At 48.3% G+C, this 25,393-nt stretch overlaps 3 protein-coding genes and 2 non-coding genes across 6 annotated transcripts in view; 4 read left to right on the top strand and 1 right to left on the bottom strand.

The window, feature by feature from the left end:
- Positions 1 to 25,393, top strand: part of LOC140421791 (uncharacterized) — an 864,226-nt gene that overhangs the window by 693,294 nt on the left and 145,539 nt on the right. The window lies entirely within an intron of this gene.
- Positions 1 to 25,393, bottom strand: part of LOC140421820 (uncharacterized) — a 266,946-nt gene that overhangs the window by 159,865 nt on the left and 81,688 nt on the right. The window lies entirely within an intron of this gene.
- On the top strand, positions 786 to 24,410 carry LOC140421832 (uncharacterized). Its single transcript, XM_072506799.1, has 4 exons — positions 786 to 998; positions 5,527 to 5,879; positions 12,441 to 12,547; positions 20,337 to 24,410. The coding sequence occupies exon 4, from the start codon at positions 20,710 to 20,712 to the stop codon at positions 21,658 to 21,660; it is 951 nt and encodes a 316-aa protein (XP_072362900.1). The 5' UTR covers positions 786 to 998; positions 5,527 to 5,879; positions 12,441 to 12,547; positions 20,337 to 20,709; the 3' UTR covers positions 21,661 to 24,410.
- trnav-cac (transfer RNA valine (anticodon CAC)) lies at positions 24,861 to 24,933 on the top strand. Its single transcript has one exon. It is a non-coding gene; the product is annotated as a tRNA-Val (tRNA).
- Positions 25,028 to 25,100, top strand: trnar-acg (transfer RNA arginine (anticodon ACG)). The gene has a single exon. It is a non-coding gene; the product is annotated as a tRNA-Arg (tRNA).

Raw genomic sequence — 25,393 nt, 5'->3', positions numbered from 1 at the left:
GCTCCTTCCTCAGGTGAATGAAGAGGTATGTTCCAGAACATATATATAGACAAATTCAATCGCCAGGCAGGAATGTTCCCTTCCAGTCGGAGAACACTTCAGCAGTCAAGGGCATTCAGCCTCTGATCTCCGGGTAAGCGTTCTCCAAGGCGGCCTTCAGGACCCGCGACAACGCAGAATCGCCGAGCAGAAACTTATAGCCAAGTTCCGCACACATGAGTGCGGCCTCAACCGGGACCTGGGATTCATGTCGCATTACATTCATCCCCCACCATCTGGCCTGCGAAATCCTACCAACTGTCCTGGCTTGATGCAATTCACACCTCTTTAACCCATCTCTGGATCTGTAAAGATTTAATCACCTGCTAATGGTCGCATTCCTAGCATTATTTGGCATCTTTGAATTTGTGTATATATGTGTTTCTGGAACAGACCTTCATTCACCTGAGGAAGGAGCAGCGCTCCGAAAGCTAGTGACATCGAAACAAGCTTGTTGGACTTTAACCTGGTGTTGTAAGACTTCGTACTGTGTTCAGGATTAGTGCCAGTGGGTGGCCGGGGAACAAGGTCCAGGCTCTGAAGGGAGGCCAGCGAGGCGGCGGCCAATTGGCTGTGAGGTCCAGCAGCCGGAAGTAGACGGGCCCCGGAAGGTGGCGTCATGGATGACGCGCTGGCGGCCGCCCACCAATCGCAGCTCCTCCAGGCGGGGCACGTGCTTGCAGCAGCGCTCCGCGGATGGCGCCGATGGGATTGTGGGAGAGATTGAGGAAGCGCAGGTAGTCCTGAGTCCTCAGGGTGGCGTCGAGGCCGGCGCTGAGGTTGCAGCGGGTGACCTAGAGCCAAACCAAATTGAGCCCAGGAGGCAATCGGGGCCTAGTTGGGGCAGCGAGACCCAGGAGGCGGGAGAGGCGCTGGGAGGAGTGGCCTTGGGGAAGGCCAGCAGGCGGAGGGTGGAGAGGACAGGCCCGGGCGGCCAAGCCAGCGCGGCGCCACGGACGGTGAGTTGGTTCAGGCCGCTGAGGTCGGCCCAGGCCAGCTCGGGGGGGCCAGGCAGGGCGGCCAAGCCGCGGAAGGTCGACCAGCTCCAGGCGGCACCCGTTACCATGACACAGCCTTTTCCACCTTCCCGCTCGGACCGTCTCCACCACAACATCCGCCGCCCCCCACATCGTCATCTCTTGTTGCTTCACCTCATTCCCACACACACCTTTGTGTCCTTCCCAAATTTCTATGCAAGGTCGGGCTTCTGGGTACAGAGCGAGATGGGAGGGGTTGTATAGGGAGGGATCGATGCGCCTCCTCCTATCCCCTTACATGTTAATTTGACTGAAAATCGTGATTACCTCATTAGCATCCGGCTGGGAGAGGGCGCTCCTTTCCCTGGGACACGGTTCAGATCCAGTCCCTTGGACTCTGGTGAACTCTCTCATTTAACAGCAGGGAGGTGACTTTTTAGAAATGAATCCATGAACTATAAAGCAATTTAGGATGTTGCGGAATTAAAGTCTCTGAACGGGAAGTGGGTGTAATTCTGGATTTAATAATCCTGGAATCAATAAGGCTGTGTTTCAGACTGAAATGTGAGGCTAAAATTAAATGGAGTTTCTGCTGCTGTCACTGTTGGATTGCTGTGGGTGTGAGGGCCTGGGGACAGAGACGGAGAGAGGGTGGAGGGAGCGAGTGAAAAAGGCTCTCTCTCTGCCTTTCCGTTCCCCTCTCTCTGTCTCTCTCTCTCTCTCTGTCTCACTCTCTCAGTCACACTCTCTCGGTGAGTGCCGCAACAGGCTTTTAAGTTGAATAAAGCGTTTCTCCAGCCAAAAAAATAATCAATTGACATATAGATTACAAAAGCAAGGAGGTCACGTTGGAGATGCATTGAACTTTGGTGAGGCCACAGCTGGAGTACTGTGAGCAATTCTGGTCGCCACATTATAGGAAGGATGTGATTGCACTGAAGGGTGAGCAGAGGAGATTCACCAAGATGTTGCCTGGGATGGAGCGTTTCAGCTTTGGAGAGAGGTTGGATAGGCTTGGGTTGTTTTCATTGGAGCAGAGAAGACTGAGGGGCGACCTGATCGAGGTGGACAAGATTATGAGGGATATGGGCAGAGTGGATCGGGAGCGTCCCCTTGTACAAAGGGTCTGTCACAAGGGGACACACTTTCATGTTGAGGGGCAGGGGGTTTTGAGGCGAAATCTTTTTACCCGGAGGGTGGTGATGGCCTGGAATACATTACCTGGGAGGATGGTAGAAGCGGGTTGCCTCACATCCTTTTAAAAAGTACCTTGATGAACAGTTGGTACGTCATCACATTCAAGGGTATGGCCAAATGCTGACACAGGGATTAGGTCGGCAGGTCTAGTGTTTTTCATGTATCAGTGCAGACATGATGGGCCCGAGGCCTCTTCTGCACTGTTGCTGATGAAACAAATTTAAGTGGCATTGTAGACAGCCCAGATGATGGCATTAAATTGCAAGGTGATATTGACAGATTAATTAAATGGGCAAATTTGTGACGGATCAAATTGAATGTAAGCAAGTGTGGGAGATTGGCCATTCTGGACAAAAAAAGGATAAGAGTATTTTCTAAATGGAAAGAGGTTCGGTACAGTGGATGTTCAAAGAGACTTGGGGTACAGGAGTACAAACAAGTCCAGGACATAATCAAAAAGGCGAAAGGCATTTATATCTAGAGGATTGGAGTATAAAGTCACAGAGGTTATGCTGCTGCTGTACAAAACCCTGGTAAGACCCAACTTGGAGAACTGCGAGCCATTCTGGGCACCACACCTTAGGGAGGGTATTTTGGTCTTGGAGGGACTGCAACATAGATTTACTAAAACGATACGCCACGATACCTGGATGCGGTAGTAGAGGTATTACGGTACCTGGTAATGCTGGAACACCATTGGTAGATATTGTATGTTTCCCATTGGTCAAACTGTATGGTAGCTCCGCCCTTGCAAGGTGGGGTATAAGAGCCCGTGCCGCCCCAGTAGCCTTCATTCTGTACCTGAGCTGCTGGGGGAAACATCTAGCTTATTAAAGCCTTCAGTTGGACTACAACCTCGCTTTAGTGGTCATTGATCGTGCATCACTGGACTACGGGGTTAAATTACGAGGAGAGATTATACAAATTAGGTCCGTTTTTGCTAGAATTTAGAAGATTAAGGTGTGATCTGATTGAAGTATTTAAGATATTAACAGGGAAAGACAGGGTCGATGAAGATAAACTATTTCCACTGGTTGGAGATTCTAAAACTAGGGAACATTGTCTAAAAATCAGGGCTAGACCGTTCAGGAGAGATGTTTGGAAGAACCTCTTCACACACAGGGTGGGAGAGGTTTGGAACTCTCTCCCACAAACAGCAGGTGAAGCTGGATCAGTTAATTTTATATCTGAAATAGATAGACTTTTGTTCAGCAAAGATATTCAGGGATATGGAGTTAGGTCACAGATCAGCCATGATCTCACTAAATGGCAGGACAGACTCGAGGGGCTGAATGGCCTACTCCTGTCCCTATGTGTATTCCTGTGATTCTGAAATTCAGACAACACCATGACAGGGAAAGAATCCGGATTAGAACCTGAGTTAGTCCGAGCTGCAAACCATCCCTCCAGATCCTGGCTCTTCATGGATTTAATGAAGGTCAATGAAATAGTTGGATTATTGAAAGACTTGACGGAGTTGTTGGCTACCATTTTTCCGGTCTCAGGATAAAGCCTGACGGAATTCACTCCCCACAGGCTTGAGCTGCCTTTGAACTTCATCAAAGTCTCGACGCTTCGTTTGTGTTGCTGCCGAAAAGTCCTAAATCCTCACTCCCGCCCGTAGCCAGGTGCCACCTCACCGTCCCCAGGACCTTCTTTCAAGTTGTGGAAGTGAATGATTACAGGCCTGGGATGAAAACTATCCCTCGGCCTCAGAGACAGGATATGATGCACCCTTTCTAATTCGAAACACCCAGGCTTCACATCCAGTTTGAGAAAACGTGGCAGTCGGTCCTCGAAGAACCTAACGGGGCCCTCACCTTCCACACTAAATGGGCAGAAAATAACATTGTTTATGGGCAGCACGGTAGCACAATGGTTAGCACAGTGGCTTCACAGCTCCTGGGTACCAGGTTCGATTCCCAGCTTGGGTCACTGACTGTGCGGAGTCTGCACGTTCTCCCCTTGTTTGTGTGGGTTTCCTCCAGGTGCTCCGGTTTCCTCCCACAGTCCAACGATGTGCAGCTTAGGTGGATTGGCCAAGATAAATTGTCCTCAGTGTCCAAATAAAAGGTTAGGTGGGGTTACTGGGTTACAGGGATGGGGTGGAGGTATGGGCTTGGCTGGGGTGCTGTTTCCAAGGGGCAGACTCGATGGGCCGAGTGGCCTCCTACACTGTAAATTCTATGATGACCATCTGACAGGTCGCCGACTCGGATGGTCTTTCTCCAACCCTCGGTCCTCCAGGACCTTCGCCACGCCACTCGGCTGGTTTTCAAAGGTAGAATTCTTGCCTCCGTCGAGGAGGCATCTTGCTGAATGTTCAGGATTCTCTCCTCCGGATCATCGAGCCTCTTCATGGCGTTTTGCAGCTGGTCCTCTTGAGCACACAGACATTGAGTCAGCACACTCCGCCTCTGGTCAGTAGCACGGATAATGTCGGCAGTCATCATTTTTGCCGCCTCCCAGAGAGCGCGGGGCCGAGAGACCTCCTGAGGGTCAGGCCGCCATGTTGAAAAGGCGGCTCCATTCCTGCTGAATCCACCTGTGCTGTTTTATCAATGATTTCTTCACTTTTACTGGCATAATCCTACCAATCCGAACCCTGAAGTCTTCCAAAGACATCATAACAAATATTAATTCAAGGATAAGGTAGATGAGTGCCGGGCTAACAGGATAAGTGTTAGATTATAGGTGAGTGGCACCAGAACCTGCAGAAAAGCAGCTCCCGCACCCGAATCACATGCTCGACACCCCGGCACAGACATATTTCTGATTGATGAGGATTTGAGAGTTATGCGGAACTGGCAGGTAAATGGAGAGAAAGCTGAGATGAGAAGAAATTTCTTTATTCGAGGACGTGGTGAAGCTTTGGAATTCTCTACTCCCGAGGATTCTGGTGATCCAGTCATCAAGTATTTTCAAGACACAGATTGATAGATTTTGAGATATTGAAGACGTCGAAGGATAGGGGGATAGTGTGGGGAAAACGGTGCTGAGGTAGATTGGCCAAGGATCTCATTGAATGGTTCAGGCTCGATGGGCCGAATGGCCGGCTGCAGCTCATATTTGTTGTGATCTCCTGGACAGGAAGCTGTGAGCATGGAGCTGTCAATCAGCCTGAATCAGCACCTTCAGGAGAATGGGGAGGGTGAATATTAGACACAGCAGAGTGAGAATGGAGGGAGTGTGTGCGATGGAGATTTACAACTTTTGGAGAATGAGAGAGGAAATAATGTTCCACAGGAACGAGAATTGTCTTCTGAGTTTCTATCCTGTACTAACTGATAAATTTTATAAATTGTTTTTACAGGATATTAGACGAGGAGGAATTACAGACCGAAATCTCAAAAGTCACGTCTCGATCTGACAGTCACTCGATTCCCTGGAACCTGTATATCATCAGCCTTTGAATCTAGAAGGAGAAATGTTTACCCAAACTGTCAGCTAAAGATTTCAAACATCAGTGTGACTGGAAAAGCATCAAGGGCGCATGCACGGTGGTCCAGGACCCGGAAGCCGGAAGCGATAATCTTGTGAATTTCTCTCCTGGACTGAGAGTGAAGTTCCTTTACAAAGAGGAGGATTTACTAACGGGAACTTCAATCCAAACATCACATCATCATCTGACAGAGTTACTCAACAGGACCTGAATATCATTGAGAGGTAAAATGGTTTGTCAGTTCTGTCTGAGGATTTCATATATCAGAGTGACTGGGAATATGTAAGTGACCATTCCGGGTTAAGTTTGAGACTAATTGCACCGATCACATTGAGGAAGTTAAATAATTTGCTGTTATACTGTTATGTATGCAGGTAAATTTTAAAATTACCGCATTAACATACTTGGCAGCTAAACTGGGCAAACTGCTGACATTGTTAGTAGTGAGAGTTCCTATCCCGGATTTTGTTAAGTTTGTTGTTTCTGTTGCATTTCATTCAGTTCATCGTGGCTACAAAGTAGGTATTCGGTCTCATCCCAATTTCTAGATTGTGGTCTGTAGCTTTTTACGTTACATCAATTTAAATGTCTATCGAATACTTTTTAAATGTTATGAGGATTTCTGCAATCATTTCAGGCAGCATGTCACAGATCCTCACCACCCTCTAAACCTCCTAGTCCTTCCCTAAATCTCTGCCCCCTTTTATATGCATCCCTCAACCAAAGGGATTCGGACCTTCCTATCCAATCTATTTAGATCCCACAGAATTTTTAAAATATATACATTTATATTTTTTTCCAATCAAGGGGCAATTTAATTTGGCCAAGCCATCTAACCTGCACATATTTGGGTTGTGGGGGTGAAACCCACACAGACAATGATATAATGTGCAAACTCCTTACAGACTGTAGCCAGGATCGAACCCGGGTCCCCAGCATGTAGGCACACAGCCACTGTGCCACCATGATCCCCCAGAATTTTATACATTTAGAATAATCTTTATTATTGTAAGCATTGTGCAGGTCAAAGAGACACAGCCTGAGTGAGACACATCCAGAGTGGGAATTTGAACTTGGTAATTTGGTGCAGTGAGGTAATTCGGTGCAGAGTGGGAGAAGGTGCTTTTCCCCTACTGTTTTGTTCTCTCTTTCTTCTGGCCTGTAACTTTTAATCTGCCGGGAGAGAACCAGAGAGCATATGAGACCCTCAGAAGGTAAGTAAGTGAGTTTTACTCATTTTTACTTTTATTACCTTTACAAATTGTGTGTGGGGGGGGGGGGGGGGGGGGGGGGGACTGAAGTGACATCACAGAAAAGCTGTGACCTGAATGACTGGTTGGGAATCTACACTAAATTTAAAAAAATTAAGCATTGGTAAACTAATTAAACATAATTACTTAATCATAATTTAGAGGGGTATCTAAGCCAGAGATCGGAGAGTACTGTATTTAGCTTTCACATTTATAGTAGAAATCTAGTGCGAGGAAACAGATAGTTAACAGTAACTTTTTTTGAAATAAATTTAACTTTTAACTTTAATTTACTAATTAATTAACACAATGTCAGTTAGAGGGGTGCAGTGCTCTGACTGTGAGATGTGGCAGGTCCGGGAGGCTTCCAGCATCCCGGATGGCTTCATCTGTAGAAAGTGCACCCAACTGGAGCTCCTCACAGACCGCATGGTTCAGTTGGAGCGGCAGTTGGATGCACTTAGGAGCATGCAAGTGGCGGAAAGCGTCATAGATAGCAGTTATATAAATGTGGTCACACCCAAGGTGCAGGCAGAGAAATGGGTGACCACCAGACAGGGCAGGCAGTCAGTGCAGGAATCCCCTGTGGTTGTCCCCCTCTCAAACAGGTATACGCCTTTGGATACTGTCAGGGGGGATAGCCTATCGGGGGAAAACAGCAGCAGCCAGAGCAGTGGCACCACGGCTGGCTCTGATGTTCAGAAGGGAGGGTCAATGCGCAGAAGAGCAATAGTCATAGGGGAATCTATAGCCGGGGCACAGATAAGCGCTTCTGTGGACGAGAAAGAGACTCCAGGATGGTATGTTGCCTCCCTGGTGTCAGGGTCCAGGATGTCTCTGAATGGGTAGCGGGCATCCTGAAGGGGGATGGCAAACAGGCAGAGGTTATTGTACATATTGGTACTAAAGTAATAGGCAGGAAGAGACATGAGGTCCTGCAGCAGAAGTTCAGGGAGCTAGGCAGAAAGTTAAAAGACAGGACCTCCTAGAGTTGTAATCTCGGGATTACTCCCTGTGCCACGTGCCAGTGAGGCTAGAAATAGGAAGATAGAGCAGCTAAACACGTGGCTAAACAGCTGGTGTAGGAGGGAGGGTTTCTGTTCTATGGACCACTGGGAGCTCTTCCGGGGCAGGTGTGACCTATATAAGAAGGACGGGTTGTATCTAAACTGGAGAGGAATAAATATCCTGGCCGCGAGGTTTGCTAGTGTCACACGGGAGGGTTTAAACTAGTATGGCAGGGGGGTGGGCACGGGAGCAATGGGTCAGAAGGTGAGAGCATTGAGGGAGAACTAGAGAATAGGGACAGTACGGCTCTGAGGCAGAGCAGACAGGGTGAAGTTGCTGAACACAGCGGGTCTGGTGGCCTGAAGTGCATATGTTTTAATGCAAGAAGTATTACGGGTAAGGCAGATGAACTTAGAGCTTGGATTAGTACTTGGAACTATGATGTTGTTGCCATTACAGAGACCTGGTTGAGGGAAGGGCAGGATTGGCAGCTAAATGTTCCAGGATTTAGATGTTTCAGGCGGGATAGAGGGGGATGTAAAAGGGGTGGCGGGGTTGCGCTACTGGTTAGGGAAGATATCACAGCTGTACTACGGGAGGACACCTCAGAGAGCAGTGAGGCTATATGGGTAGAGATCAGGAATAAGAAGGGTGCAGTCACAATGTTGGGGGTTTACTACAGGCCACCCAACAGCCAGCGGGAGATAGAGGAGCAGATAGGTAGACAGATTTTGGAAAAGAGTAGAAACAACAGGGTTGTGGTGATGGGAGACTTCAACTTCCCCAATATTCACTGGGACTCACTTAGTGCCACAGGCTTAGACGGGGCAGAGTTTGTATGGAGCATCCAGGAGGACTTCTTAAAACCCTCCAACTAGGGAAGGGGGCGGTACTGGACCTGGTATTGGGGAATGAGCCCGGCCTGGTGGTAGAAGTTTCAGTAGGGGAGCATTTCGGGAACAGTGACCACAATTCAGTAAGTTTTAAAGTGCTGGTGGACAAGGATAAGAGTGGTCCTAGGGTGAATGTGCTAAATTGGGGGAAGGCTAATTATAACAATATTAGGCGGGAACTGAAGAACCGAGATTGGGGGCGGATGTTTGAGGGTAAATCAACATCTGACGTGTGGGAGGCTTTCAAGTGTCAGTTGAAAGGAATTCAGGACCGGCATGTTCCTGTGAGGAAGAAAGATAAATACGGCAAATTTCGGGAACCTTGGATAACGAGAGATATTGTGGGCCTCATCAAAAAGAAGAAGGAGGCATTTGTCAGGGCTAAAAGGCTGGGAACAGACAAAGCCTGTGGGGAATATAAGGAAAGTAGGAATGAACTTAAGCAAGGAGTCAGGAGGGCTAGAAGGAGTCACGAAAAGTAATTGGCAAATAGGGTTAAGGAAAATCCCAAGGCTTTTTACACGTACATAAAAAGCAAGAGGGTAGCCAGGGAAAGGGTCGGCCCACTGAAGGATAGGCGAGGGAATCTACGTGTGGAGCCGGAGGAAATGGGCGAGGTACTAAATGAATACTTTGCATCAGTATTCACCAAAGAGAAGGAATTGGTAGATGTTGAGTCTGCGGAAGGATGTGTAGATTGCCTGGGTCACATTGAGATCCAAAAAGACGAGGTGTTGGGCGTCTTGAAAAATGTTAAGGTAGATAAGTCCCCAGGGCCTGATGGGATCTACCCCAGAATACTGAAGGAGGCTAGAGAGGAAATTGCTGAGGCCTTGACAGAAATCTTTGGATCCTCACTGTCTTTAGGTGATGTCCCGGAGGACTGGAGAATAGCCAATGTTGTTCCTCTGTTTAAGAAGGGTAGCAAGGATAATCCAGGGAACTACAGGCCGGTGAGCCTTACGTCAGTGGTAAGGAAATTACTGGAGAGGGTTGTTCGAGACAGGATCTACCCCCATTTGGAAGCAAATGGACGTCTTCGTGAGAGGCAGCATGGTTTTGTGAAGGGGAGGTCGTGCCTCACTAACTTGATAGAGTTTTTCGAGGAGGTCACAAAGATGATTGATGCAGGTAGGGCAGTGGATGTTGTCTGTATGGACTTCAGTAAGGCCTTTGACAAGGTCCCTCATGGTAGACTAGTACAAAAGGTGAAGTCACACAGGATCAGGGGTGAGCTGGCAAGGTGGATACAGAACTGGCTAGGTCATAGAAGGCAGAGAGTAGCAATGGAAGGATGCTTTTCTAATTGGAGGGCTGTGACTAGTAGTGTTCCGCAGGGATCAGTGCTGGGACCTTTGCTCTTTGTAGTATATATAAATGATTTGGAGGAAAATGTAACTGGTCTGATTAGTAAGTTTGCAGACGACACAAAGGTTGGTGGAATTGCGGATAGCGATGAGGACTGTCAGAGGATTCAGCAGGATTTAGATTGTTTGGTGACTTGGGCGGAGAGATGGCAGATGGAGTTTACTCCGGACAAATGTGAGGTCATGCATTTTGGAAGGTCTAATGCAGGTAGGGAATATACAGTGAATGGTAGAACCCTCAAGAGTATTGAAAGTCAGAGAGATCTAGGAGTACAGGCCCACAGGTCACTGAAAGGGGCAACACAGGTGGAGAAGGTAGTCAAGAAGGCATACGGCATGCTTGCCTTCATTGGCCGGGGCGTTGAGTATAAGAATTGGCAAGTCATGTTGCAGCTGTATCGAACCTTAGTTAGGCCACACTTGGAGTATAGTGTTCAATTCTGGTCGCCACACTACTAGAAGGATGTGGTGGCTTTAGAGGGGGTGCAGAAGAGATTTACCAGAATGTTGCCTGGTATGGAGGGCATTAGCTGTGAGGAGCAGTTGAATAAACTCGGTTTGTTTTCACTGGAACGAAGGAGGTTGAGGGGCGACCTGATCGAGGTCTACAAAATTATGAGGGACATAGACAGAGTGGATAGTCAGAGGCTTTTCCCCAGGGTAGAGGGGTCAATTACTAGGGGGCATAGGTTTAAGGTGAGAAGGGCAAGGTTTAGAGTAGATGTACGAGGCAAGTTTTTTACACAGAGGGTAATGGGTGCCTGGAACTCGCTACCGGAGGAGGTGGTGGAAGCAGGGACGATAGTGACATTTAAGGGTCATCTTGACAAATACATGAATAGGATGTATTAGGAGGGAAACGGACCCAGGATGAGTAGAAGATTGTAGTTTAGACGGGCAGCATAGTCGGCACGGGCTTGGAGGGCCGAAGGGCCTGTTCCTGTGCTGTACATTTCTTTGTGCTTTTTCACAAATAGGCTGACATTAACACTGAAATGAAATTACTGTGAAAATCCCCTAGTAGTAACACTCTGGCACCTATTCGGGCACAGAGAGTATTCAGAATGTCCAATTCAAGTCTTTCGGGACTTGTGGGAGGAAACCCATACAGACACTGGAGAACGTGCAGACTCCGCGCAGACAGTGTCCAAAGTGTGAATTAAATCCTGGTACCGTGGCGCTGTGAAGCAACAGTGCTAACCACTGTGCTAGTGTGCCGCCCATAAAACAGTCCAGCTCAATGTTCTCCGATTAAAGAAGCTGAAGCGCCCAACGTGGGTCTAACCCACAGCCCTGGGATTAAGACTCCCATGCTCTACAGACTGAGCTAGCCAGGCTGCTTTTCACAATTTCATTTTGGTCTTCCCTCAGTCTTTTCTGTTCCAAAGAAAACAGCCCCAGTTTATCCAAACTTTCCTCTGAGCAAACATTGTCAATTTCTGGCTGATGTTGTTAAATCCCCTCTGTACTCTCTCTGCTGCAATCTTCCTGTGCACAGGAATCTCTCTCTGGCCTAACTAGTCCTGTCCTGTCATTTATCATGTAATCCTTTGCCTTGTTTTCCCTCCAGCTTTCTTCCTCATTCCTCAAGTGTTTAATTATTTTTGTGTCACAGGTAAACTTCTTCCTCATGTTCCTACATTTACTCTCAAATCAATGATGTCACCAGGAATGAAGGGCCCAGTACTGATTCCTTTGAAACCGGCACTGGAAACAGCCCTTTGATTTTCTCTATTCTTTATGGGATGTGAGTGTCACGGACAAACCAGCTTGGCTGCCCATTCCTAATTGCCCTTAAACTGAGTGGCTTGCTAGGCAATTCAGAATTAACCACATTTCAGTGAGTTGGCCAGATCAGGCCGCTGCAGACTCGATGGGCCGAATGGTCTCCTGCACTAGATTTTACGATTCATTGGACATCCTGTCCCATGTGTCCAAAGCTCTGCGGCTCTGTTCAGCCACATGAAGACCCAGGGCAGAAACTCCCAACCCTGTGTAGACAACACCCTCAAATCGACGGGCGGCTGCTGATAAGAGGGTCACTGTGCAGCGGGGGGCATGAGCGGTCATCCTGGACCAGGGAGCAGGAGGAGAGAATGTTGTGAATTTCTACCCTGGACTGACAGTGATTAATTTTGGAAACTCCTTTTACAGGGGATTAGTTGGGGAGGATTTACACACAGCAAACTCAAACCAGGAGAAATGTTTATCTTTCCTGAATTTAATTTCTGGACTGACAGTGATGCCTTTGTAAACTTCTTTCACAGGGGCTCAGAAAGGGATTCGCAGACAGGAAACTCGCAACCAATCCTCACATCAAATTCTGACAGCACCATTCGAGTTATCGGGACTTGGAGATTATCGACCTTTGTGTGTAAGCATTGAGTTCCAGGTCATTATCACTCACTGTGTAAAACCTCCCCTGTAGAACTTGCTCACAATCATAAATCTGTGTCCCATAATCCTTTTATAATCTGCTAATGAACAGCTTTCCTTTATCTTTTGCTGGGTTTGCCGTTGTCATTTCCGGTGCCTGGGTCGCTGCCGGGTGGTCCGTCCAGTTTCATTCCCTTTTCCTGTTTTTGTAGCGGTTGAATGGGCTTGGACCAGTCCATTTTAGGATCCAGTATGCAATTGAAGTTTGCTCCAAGAATCAATTGATGTGTATCCAGGTCTGGGATGGATCCCAACAATTTTTTTACAAATGAACATCGTCCCAGTTAGGGGCAACGACCCACTGACCACCACGTATCTCCCATTACTGTCCGCAATGATCTTAGTGACCGAAAGCGGGACCTGTTTATCGATTAGAATTGCAGCACCTCACGGGCAGCACGGTGGTGCAGTGGTTAGCACTGCTACGTCACAGCGCCGAGCTCTCAGGTTCCTTCCTGGCCCTGGCCTGTGGAGTTTGCACATTCTCCCCGTGTTTGTGTGGGTTTCGCCCCCACAACCCAAAGATGTGCAGGGTAGGTGAATTGGCCACGCTAAATTGCCCCTTAATTTGAAAAAATGAATTGGGTGCTCTAAATTTATAAAACAAAAGAATTGCAGCACCTTGAGCCCTTCGTCAAAGCCCGAGTGAAACACTTGGCTCACCCCTCCACGGTCTGGTCTGATCTCTAACCCACAAGTGAGTCTCCTGCAAGAACACCACACCAGCATTTAGATTCTTTAGGTGAGCGAAAACCCTCCACCTCTTCACTGGTCCACCCAATCCCCTCACGCTCCAGGCGACCAGCTAAATCAGGAGTCTGCCCCCCCCCCCCCCCCCCTCCATCGTGGAATCAGCCATGAGGGACGATCCAGTAAATCTTCAATGTGTACAGGCCACAAGTCCACCCAAGGTGGCCGCCACACGGACCCAGACACTCGGATTAAAACAAAAACAGTTCTTTAGTCATCGGTTAGCATTGGTTCCCGCCAAAGCTGTAAATCCCCGTCCCACACACTCCCCTCCTCCCTGGGCTGAAATCCAAACCCATCTCACCATCTGCACCATTTCTTTCCTCCACTCCCAGTTTTCTCCCTCCCTCTCCTCTGCCTGGTTTCAGTTCTCCAGCTCCTGTCTGCAGACTGACAATAAAATCAATGGGCCTTATTGGGGGTTTGGGGCCTCCAGCGGGTGTTTGTGATTCCTCCCCGCCCACCTGCCAGCGTTTCCTTCCTTGCCAGAGATCAGAGTCCCCATTGATGATTTGAGCCCAAACTGGAACCACGCTAAATTGCCCCTTAATTGGGAGAAACAAAATTTACGTGAAGGTTCACGGCTCCACAAAGTGTTTCCAATTCCTTCCACCCATCTCCTTAACACAGGCATTGTCAAAGTCGGGTTGTGGGCAGGTGTCGAGAGGGTCGCGGAGCTGTCCGTTGCGGCACTCCCGAACACGCAAATCCGTGCGCAACAGCCGCAGTAGCCGATTTTTAATAATGCCGGCTGCAAGCGGCCTTCAAAATGGCCACAAACCTAGGTGAAGGTCAGCTGGCGTGGGTCGCTCACAGGTGCGCCGGCTCAGAGTTTTGCGCATGCGCACCGATGAGCGGGGCACGCAGGCGCAGTGCGGCCGCATTTTCTAAAATCTAGTCCCAGCGTTTTTAAAGGCTGTTCGCAGCCGGCATTGTTAAGAGCCGGCTGCAAAAAGTTTGGGGAGAATGATGTGATTGGTTGCTTTCTGAACTTTGATGCTGATGAAGTGGAAGTCTCTCACTCAAGAATGGTGAGTGATCCAACGATGGTTTCACCGCAGCTGTAACTTCAACCAGGAATGTCAACGTTTTTAATCTTGGTTTTAAACATTCCAAAACAAAGTGCCTGCAGGTCGTATTTGGAAGCTTTATCAATTAATTGATTGATTTTTAAATGTCTTTTATTTTTTAACATTTTTAATTGCAATGTTTAGGTGAAATGTGGTGAACCTCCAATTTCTGGACGATGAAAATATTTTCAGTTTCTGAATTTTTTTCCTGTTAAACTTTATCAAATGAACCCCCCCCCCCAAACTTGTAAAAACAAAAAAAGCCAGCTGTTGCCCGCGAAGTCATGCAATCAGAGACGTAGAAGATTTTTTTTTAAATTCTATATATTCTTCCTGCCTGAAGGGAGGCTGAGAGCAGGTTACGCCCCCCCCCCCCCCCCCCCCCCCCCCCCCCCCGGACATTGACATCACGGGCTTTGGACGCAATTGCGATTCCTCCACTTTGTCAGCAGCAAACAAGGTAAGAGAAAATGGTGGGTCGCGAAGGTCGGCCGGCGTGGGTCGCAAAGGTCGGCTGGCGTAGGTCGCGATGGTTGGCAGGTCACATTGGCGGCCCAATAGTAATCGCCCACGTTCGGTAGTGCCAGTCCTCCTCTGTCCCTACTACGCTGAAGGAACCCCCTCCTTACTCTCGGAACTTTCCCTGCCCACACGAAGCTCGTGATGCTCCTATCTATTTTATTAAAAAAGGTCTTGGTGATTAGTATAGGGAGACATTGAAATACAAATAAGAACCTCGGGAGGGCCATCACCTTAATTGCTTGCACCCTGCCCGCCAGCGATAGAGGCTGCATGTCCCACCTCTTGAAGTCCTCCTCCATTTGTTCTACCAGCCGTGTCAGATTAAGTCTGTGCAAGGTTCCCCAGCTCCGAGCGATCTGAATCCCCAGGTATCGGAAGTTTCTTTCCACTTTCCTTAGCGGTAAGCCTTCTATCTCTCTACTCTGGTCCCCTGGATGTATCACAAATAATTCACTCTTCCCCATGTTTAGCCTATACCCCGAGAATTCCCCGAACCACCTCAAAATTCGCATAACCTCTATCATCCCCCCCCGCTTGGTCCGACACGTATAACAATAGGTCATCTGCGTATAACGAGACTCTGTGCTCTTCTCCCCCTCTAATCACCCCTCTCCATTTCCTGGAGTCTCTCAACGCCATGGCCAGAGGTTCAATTGCTAACGCGAACAACAATGGAGACAGCGGGCATCCCTGTCTTGTTCCCCAATATAATCGGAAATACTCCGATCTATGTCGACCTGTAACTACGCTTGCCGTTGGAGCCCCATAAAGAAGTCTAACCCAGCTAATAAACCCATTCCCAAACCTCCTTAACACTTCCTATAAATACTCCCACTCCACCCTATCAAATGCCTTCTCTGCGTCCATTGCCGCCACTATCTCTGCCTCCCCCTCCACTGGGGGCATCATTATCACCCCTAATAGTCGTCGCACGTTAACATTCAGTTGTCTCCCTGTTACGAACCCTGTCTGGTCTTCGTGCACCACCCCCGGGACACAGTCCTCTATCCTCGATGCCAGTACCTTTGCCTTCAATTTGGCGTCCACGTTCAATAGTGAAATACGTCTATAGGACCCGCACTGCAACGGATCTTGTCCCTCTTCAAAATTAGCGATATCGTCGCCTCCGACATTGTCGGGGGTAAAGTCCCTCCTTCCCTTGCCTCATTGAACGTCCTCGCCATCAACGGGGCCAACAAGTCCACATATTTTCTGTAATATTCCACCGGGAACCCGTCTGGCCCCGGGGCCTTCCCTGCTTGCATGCTTCCCAGTCCCTTAACAACCTCGTCCACCTCAATCGGCGCCCCAGGCCTGCCACCTCCTGCTCCTCCACTTTCGGGAACATCAATTGGTCCAGGAACTGCCGCATCCCCTCCTCTCCCTCTGGGGGTTGAGACCGATACAGTTCCTCATAGGAGGTCTTGAACACCTCATTTATCTTTCCTGCCCTTCACACCGTGTCTCCCCTTTCGTCTCTAATTCCTCCTATCTCCCTCGCTGCTGCCCTCTTTCGCAATTGATGCGCCAACAGGCGACTAGCCTTTTCCCCATATTCATACCTCCTCCCCTGTGCCTTCCTCCACAGTACCTCTGCCTTTCTGGTGGTCAGAAGGTCAAACTCCGTCTGGAGTCGTCTCCTCTCCCTGTACAATTCCTCCTCCGGGGTCTCTGCAAATTCCCTGTCCACCCTTAAAATCTCCCAGTAATCTTTCCCTTTCCTTGGCCTCTGTTTTCCTTTTGTGGGCCCCAATAGAGATCAGCTCTCCTCTGACCACCGCTTTTAATGCTTCCCATACCACTCCCACAGGGACCTCGCCGTCGTCATTGACCTCCAGGTATCTCTCAATACACCCCCGCACTCTTGCACACACTCCCTCATCCGCCATCAGTCCCACATCTAATCGCCAGAGTGTTCTCTGCTCCCTGTCCTCTCCTACTTCCAGGTCCACCCAATGTGGGGCATGATCCGAAACCGCTATGGCTGAGTACTCCGCTTCTTCCACCCTAGAGATCAACGACCTTCCCAAAACAAAAAAATCTATCCGAGAGTACACTTTATGGACATGGGAGAAGAAGGAAAACTCCCTAGCCCTAGGTCTAAAAAATCGCCATGGATCCACTCCTCCCATTTGGTCCATAAACCCCTTAAGTACCTTGGCCGCTGCCGGCCTTCTTCCGGTCCTTGAGCTGGATCTATCTAGCCCCGGGTCCAGCACCGTATTAAAGTCCCCTCCTAAAATCAAGTTTCCTGCCTCCAGGTCCGGTATACGCCCCAGCATCTGTCTCATGAATCCCGCATCGTCCCAATTTGGGGCATACACATTAACCAACACGACCTTCATTCCCTCCAGCCTACCACTCACCATTACATATCTACCTCCGCTATCTGCTACGATGTTCTTTGCTTCAAATGCTACCCGTTTCCCCACCAAGATGGCCACCCCTCTGTTCTTTGCGTCCAGTCCTGAGTGGAACACCTGTCCCACCCAACCTTTCCTTAGCCTAACTTGGTCCGCCACCTTTAGGTGCATCTCTTGGAGCATAACCACGTCTGCCCTTAGTCCTTTCAAATGCGCGAGCACTCGGGCCCTTTTTATCGGTCCATTCAGGCCTCTCACGTTCCACGTGATCAGCCGCACTAGGGGGCTACCTGCCCCCCTCCCGTGTCGACTAGCCATTACCTTCTCTAGGCCAGTCCCATATCCCGCCTCCGCGCTCCCGCTCGCTCCCCCAGCGTCGCACACCATCCCCGCCCACCCACTCTAGCCATTTCATTTTGGATTTCCGCAGCAGCAACCCAGTTGTCCGTCCCCCCCCCTCCCTGCTAGATCCCTATCTAGCATGATTGCTCCCCCCTATCACTTCCGTAAGTCAGCTGACTTCAACTGACCCCGGCTACTCCTGCTCACTCCTCGACCACCCCCCCCCCCCGTGTGGGGGAACTCCCTTGCGCCTGTCTTCCCGCCTTATTCTTTCTGGCGCGGGAACATCCCTTTACCTGACCCGCCTCTTATGGCGCAGCTCCCTTTCCCCTCCCCCTCTCCTTCCCCATTCTCCGACTATGTCCCGTCTTTCCCCCCCTCACCGGCACCCACATTTCCCCAATGTCTCCCCCCTTCCCTGTTTACTTCTCAATTAACTTCCACCGTAACATTAACAAAAACAATAACAATAACATTTCCTGCAGCATCAGTCCCTCAGTTCCGGTCCAATTTCTCTTCTTTGATGAAGGACCATGCTTCCTCCGCCGTCTCGAAATAATAGTGTCTCTCCTGATACGTGACCCATAGTCTTGCCGGCTGCAGCATCCCAAACTTCACCTTCCTTTTATGCAACACCTCTTTGGCTCGGTTGAAGCTCGCCCTCCTTCTCGCCACCTCCGCACTCCAATCCTGGTATATCCGTACCACCGCATTCTCCCATTTGCTACTCCGCACCTTTTTAGCCCATCTCAGGACCTCTTCTCTGACCTTAAGGCGGTAAAATCGCACGATTATCGCCCTCGGTGGTTCTCCCGCTTTTGGTCTTCTCGCCGGAATCCGATTTGCCCACTCCACCTCCATGGGGCCCGCAGGGGCCTCAGCTCCCATCAACGAGCTTAGCATCTTACTTGCGTACTCTCCACAGTCCACTCCTTCCACACCCTCAGGGAGACCTAGTATCCGAAGGTTCTTCCTTCGCGCTCCGTTTTCTAGGGCCTCGATTCTTTCAGTACACTTTTTATGAAGTGCCTCGTGCGTCTGAGTCTTAACCGCCAGGCCCAGGATCTCGTCCTCAATATCTGTCACCTTCTGCTCCACCACGCGGAGCTCAGTCTCCTGGGTCTTTAATGTCTCCTTGAGCCCCTCAATTGCCTGTAGCATCGGGGTCAGCACCTCCCTCTTCAGCAGTTCCACGCACCGTCTCACGATTTCATCCTGCTCAGGCCCCCATGTCGCCTGCGCTTTCTCCGCCGCCATCTTGTATTTCTCTCCCTCTGACCTTTTGTTCGATGATTCCTCTGGCTGCAGCCGCCGCCACCGGTTTCTTCCTTCTTCGTTCGGGGGGGAATCCCTTCCCACACACCCCACACCGGGTCGCGTCGTCGAAAAATTCCCCGTTGGGGCTCTTAAAAGAGCCCAAAGGTCCGTCGGAGCTGGAGCCGCCGAAGCGTGCGGCTAGCTAGGCATCACCGCAACCGGAAGTCGATGGTTGGCAGGTTGATAAAAATGGGTCCCCGGAAAAAAGTTTGAAAAATGTTGCGTTAACAGATTGACGCATTTATTTGACTGACTAAAAGCATGGTGCTTAGCACTGCTGCCTCACGGTGCCAAGGACCCGGGTTCCATCCCGGCTCCGGGTCACTGTCCGTGTGGAGTTTGCACATTCTCCCTGTGTCTGCATGGGTCTCAGCTCCACAACCCAAAGATGTGCAGGGTAGGTGGATTGGCCACACTAAATTGCACCTTAATTGCAATAAAAAATAATTGGTTACTCTAAATTTATTTCAAAAAGGATTATCTGTTTCCTAATGTTCACAATTAAAGGGGTGAGTTCCCCAGGAGATGGCTGACATTTCAGGGCAATTAAATTAATAATGGACAGAGATATGTCAGGAGATGGCTGACATTTCAGGGGACAGTCAATTAATAATGGACAGAAATATGGCTAGTGTTGTTATATGGATTAGATATATTATTTATCCTTCTGTAATAAAGTAAACATATTATTTCAGGCTTGTAATACAAGACTGTAGCTACGTTATAGATTTCCAGTCACCTCTTCCCTCAGAGGGTTGTTAGTCTTTGGATTTCTCTTCCACAGGGACCAGTTGTATCTGGGGGACTATTGAATATATTGAAGCACAAGTTTGACAGATATTTTATTGACAATGGAGTTCAGGGTTATGGGGAACAGGTCGGAAAATAGAGAGAAAGCTGAGATGAGGAGGGATTTCTTCACTCGAGGATGTGGTGAAGCTTTGGAATTCTCTACCCCAGAGGAATGTGGAGCCTCCGTCATCCGGTATGTTCAAGACAAATATTGACAGGTTTCTAGATGTTGATGATATGGGGATCGTGTGGGGAAAATGGTGCTGAGGTTGATTGACAAGGATCGGTGGGCCGAATGGCCTACTCTTGCAGCTATTGTAATCTGTGTCCTGGTCAGGAAGCAGTGAGCTGAGCTTGGATCTGTCAATCAACATGAATCAGCAACTTCAGGAGAATTGGGAGGGTGAATATTAGATACAGTAGAGTGAGAGTGGAGGGAGAGTGTGTGGGATGGAGATTTACAGCTTTTGGAGAACAAGAGAGGAAATAATGTTCCACAGGAACTAGAATTGTCTGTTCTGAATTTCTATCCTGCACTAACAATGATGACTTTTATAAATTGTTTATAAAGGATATTGGAAGAGGAGGAATTATAGACCGAAATCTCAAACATCATGTCTCGATGTGACAAACTCACTCGATTCCTTCTGATCTGAATATCATCGAGCTCTGAATATCATCGGTGAGAAGGAGAAATGTTTGTCCGATCTGTCAGCTTCAAAAGATTTTAAACGTGCATGTGATTGGAAAAGCACCGAGACCCACACAACACACACCCGAGTGAGAGTGTTCCAGTGAACTGACTGTGGAAAGAGCTTCAACTATTACACAGCCTGAAAAAAAATTACACCATTCACAGTGAGGAGAGACAGTGCACATGTTCTGAGTGTAGACAAGGCTTCCACTGATTGTCCAATCTGGAGAGACACGAGGGGACCCAAAACATGGAGAAACCGTGGAAATGTGGGGACTGTGGGAAGGGATTCAGATTCCCATCTCAGCTGGAGACTCATCGACGCAGTCACACTGGGGAGAGGCCATTCACCTGCTCTCAGTGTGGGAAGGGATTCATTAATTCATCCACCTTTCTGAGACACCAGCAAGTTCACACTGGGGAGAGGCCATTCACCTGCTCTCAGTGTGGGAAGGGATTCGCTCAGTTATCCAGTCTGCAGAGACATCAGCGAGTTCACACTGGGGAGAGACCATTCACCTGTTCTCCGTGTGGGAAGGGATTCACTCAGTTATCCAGTCTGCAGAGACATCAGCGAGTTCACACTGGGGAGAGACCGTTCACCTGTTCTCCGTGTGGGAAGGGATTCACTCAGTTATCCAGTCTGCAGGCACACCAGCGAGTTCACACTGGGGAGAGACTGTTGACTTGCTCTCAGTGTGGGAAGGGATTCACTCAGTTAGTCACCCTGCAGACACACCAGCGAGTTCACACTGGAGAGAGACCGTTCACCTGCTCTCAGTGTGGGAAGGGATTCATTGATTCATCCACCCTGCGGAGACATCAGCGAATTCACACTGGGGAGAGGCCATACATCTGCTCTCACTGTGGGAAGGGATTCTCTCAGTTATTCACCCTGCGGACACACCAGAGAGTTCACACTGGGGAGAGGCCATTCACCTGCTCTCAGTGTGGGAATGAATTCACTCAGTTATCTGCCCTGCGGAGACATCAACGAGTTCACACTGGGGAGAGGCCATACACCTGCTCTCAGTGTGGGAAGGGATTCACACAGTTAACCAACCTGCAGTCACATCAGCGAGTTCACTCTGGGGATAAGCCATTCACCTGCTCTCAGTGTGGGAAGGGATTCACTCAGTTATCCAGTCTGCAGACACACCAGCGAGTTCACACTGGGGATAAGCCATTCACCTGCTCTTAGTGTGAGAAGGGATTCACACAGTTAACCAACCTGCAGTCACACCAGCGAGTTCACACTGGGGAGAGGCCATTCACCTGCTCTTAGTGTGAGAAGGGATTACAGAGAAAATAGGAGCAGGATGAGACCATTTGTCACTTTGCGTCTGCTCTGCCATTCATTATGATCATCTCTTATCATCCAACTCAATAGCTTAATCCCGCTTTCCTCTCCATATCCTTTGATTCCCTTCGCCCTCAGTGCTATATCTAACTGCTTTCTGAAAACATACAATGTATTGGCCTCAACTATTTCCTGTGGTAACAAATTCCACAGGCTCACCACTCTGGTTGAAGAAATTTCTCCTCATCTCTGTCCTCAATGGTCTACTCCATATCCTCAGACTGCGACCTCTGGTTCTGTACACTCCCACCACCGGGAAAATCTTTCCTGCGTCTACCCTGTCAAGCCCTGTTAGAATATTATAGGTTTCTATGAGATTCCCCCATTCTTCTGAACTCCAGCGAATACAATCCTAACTGATTCAATCTCATACGTCAGTCCCACCATCCCAGGAATCAGTCTGGTAAACCTTCGCTGCGCTCCCTCTGGACCAAGAACATCCTTCCTCAGATAAGGAGACCAAAACTGCGCACACTATTCCAGGTATGGCCTCGCCAAGGCCCTGTATAATTGCAGCAAGATATTCCTGCTGCTGGACTCTAATCCGCTCGCAATGAAGGCTGGCATACCATTTGCCTTCTTTACCGCCTGCTGTAGCTGCATGCTTACCTTCAGTGACTGGTGTACGAGGATACCCAGGTCTCGTTGCACATTCCCCCGCTCCTAATCTATGGCCATTCAGATAATAGTCTGCCTTCTCATTTTATGACCTGATCGAAATAGTTAATATATAGGGTAGCACAGTGGTTAGCTCTGCTGCTTCACGGCACTGAGGACCAGTGTTCAATTCTGCCCCGGGTCACTGTCTGTGTGGAGACAAGTTCTCCATGGGTCTCAACCCCATAACCCAAAGATGTGCAGGATAGGTGAATTGGCCACACTAAATTGCCCCTTAATTAGAAAAAAGGAATTGGGTACTTACATTTTTTTAAAAAATCATTAATATATCTTGGGAATAACTGGGGTCCGAGCACCGATCCCTGCGGTACCCCACTAGTCACTGCCTGCCAATTTGAAAAAGACCATTAATTCCTACTCTTTGTTTCCTGTCTGCCAGCCATTTTTTTTTATCCATATCAATATACTACCCCTAATCCCATGTGCTCTTAGTTTACACACTAATCTCTTACGCGGGTCAAAAGTCATCTGAAAGTCCAAATAGACCACATCCACTTGCTCTCCCTCGTCTACTCTACCAGTTACACTCTCGAAGATTTCCAGTAAATTTGTCAAGCATGATTTCCCCTTCATAAATCCATGCTGACTCTGTCCAATCCTGCCACTGGTTTCCAAGTTTTCTCTGGCTGCACAGTAGCACTGTTGCTTTACAGCGCCAGGGTCCAAGGTTCGATTCCTGGTTTGAGTCACTGTGTGGAGTCTACATGTTCTCCTTATGTCTGCTTGGGTTTCCTCCGGGTGCTTCGGTTTCCTCCCTCAAGTCCCAAAAGACATGCTGTTAGATAATTTGGACATTCTGAATTCTCCCTCTATGTACCCGAACAGGCGCCGGAGTGTGACTAGGCAGTGGTGTAATGGTATTGTTACTGGACTAGTAATCCAGTGACCCAGTTTAATGCTCTGGGGATCTGGGATTGAATCTGGCTACGACAGATATTGAAATTGAATAAAAGTCTCAAATTAAAAGGCTAGTGATGACATTGTGGATTGTTCTAAAAACCCGTCTGGTTCACGAATGTCCTTCAGGAAATCTGCTCTCCTTACGTGGTTTGGCCTACACGTGACTCCAGATCCACAGCAATGTTGTGGTTGATTTGTAAGTAACCTCTGAAATAGCCTCACAAGACACGCAGTTCAAGGGCAATTGGAATGAGCAGTAAATGCTGGCCTAGCCAGTGACGCCCACCTCCCATGAATGAATAATTTTTAAGGCGGCTCATTGTTCAATCTGAAGACGAGAAAGAAACTGTCTCTTTGATTGGATTTGATTTATTGTCACGTGTACCGAGGTACAGTGAAAAGTATTGTTCTGTGTACAGTCCAGACAGATTGTTCCATACATGAAAATACAAAGTGCGGATCTTGGCAGTTTGCTCAGTTCACAAAAGAATTTAATGGCTCTAGACACAGATTAATATTCAAATATATCTAATGGTAATGTGTGCTCATATAGACAGACACAAACAAATCAATAACTGAATTAGAGGCAACCCAGAGAATTAACTGAACCAGCTTGTTGAAAAAAAACAGTTCTTGATGGAGAAACAGGAAAAGCCAGTCGGGGAGATGAGGAAATCCAGCCTCAGTGTGGATTTGCTGTCAGCCCACCTTTCTTACATATGAACGGTATTTAGGCTGCAGAATGTTTCACACCTAAACACAGAGGGATCAAATATAAGCAACACATAATTCTCAATTCACTTCATTTAACTATATTTGACTTTGTTTAAAAGCTGACTGTGGTCAAACTGAACAAAGCACCATTGGCTTTGTATTACCCACTTAACAAGTTTCTTTTGTTGCTCAGTTACGTTTGCAATTCAATGGTGTATATTTCAGAGTTATTCAATTCAAAATGAAGACATATATAATAAATAAAAATACTGATGTTAAACATTGAATAATGAAACAAATATTGAGTAAAGGTGGATGATTTTTTTCTGTAGGAAGATCAGAATGATGCATTATTAATTGAAGAGAAAGCATTGTTCCGTTAGATATTTGCTGAACAAATGCTGAAGTTCAATATAAGTTCTATTTCTTCTGGTCTTGTAAGTTGAGGCATCGGTTTTCAAGAAACAGACGGCTTCTTGTGAGAAATGACACGGCCTCTCAGCCGAACCATGAGAATAATAATCGCTTATTGTCACAAGCAGGCTTCAGTGAAGTTACCGTGAAAAGCCCCTAGTCGCCACATTCCAGCACCTGTTCAGGGAGGCCGGTACGGGAATTGAACCTGCGCTGCTGGCATTGTTCTGTATTGCAATCTAGCTATTTAGCCCACTGTGCTAAATCAGCCCCTGCTGCAACAAGACAGTTCAGATGAACGTCTCACTGGTCCATTGGCTGCCACATTGCCAGCTGTGTCTGTAGTGTAGTGGTTATCACATTCGCCTCACAGGTGAAAGGTCCCCGGTTCGAAACCGGGCAGAAACATCTCGTGCTTCAGGTTTAGTCTGTTGCTGAATATTACCTCAATCTCGTAACTGATCTTCATCAAAGAAAAATATCAAAAGCAATTCACCAGTATGGGCCAGTGGCGCAGCGGATAACGCGTCTGACTACGAATCAGGAGATTCCAGGTTCGACTTCTGGCTGGCTCTGAGTTCAACGTTTCGGCATCCGGTTTAGCTCAGTTGGCTTGTCAGCTGGTTCTTGATGGGGAGCAAGGTCAATAGGGCATGATCAATTTTCACATCAGCTGAGGTTATTCATGAAGGGCCTGTCTTAATTTAACCCATCGCCTGAGGTGTGGTGATCCTCAGGTTAACTCGCCACCAGGCAGCTCGCCCTCAAAACGGAGAGCCGCCGATGGCCAATAGGAAATCTGGTGACTATACTGAATATCACCTGAATCTCCTACATTACACGGCTCTTATATTTGATTTCCCCTCGG

Source organism: Scyliorhinus torazame, chromosome 5, assembly GCF_047496885.1.
Source record: "Scyliorhinus torazame isolate Kashiwa2021f chromosome 5, sScyTor2.1, whole genome shotgun sequence".
NCBI lineage: Eukaryota > Metazoa > Chordata > Chondrichthyes > Carcharhiniformes > Scyliorhinidae > Scyliorhinus > Scyliorhinus torazame.
This window is presented reverse-complemented; position numbering and strand designations above follow the sequence as displayed.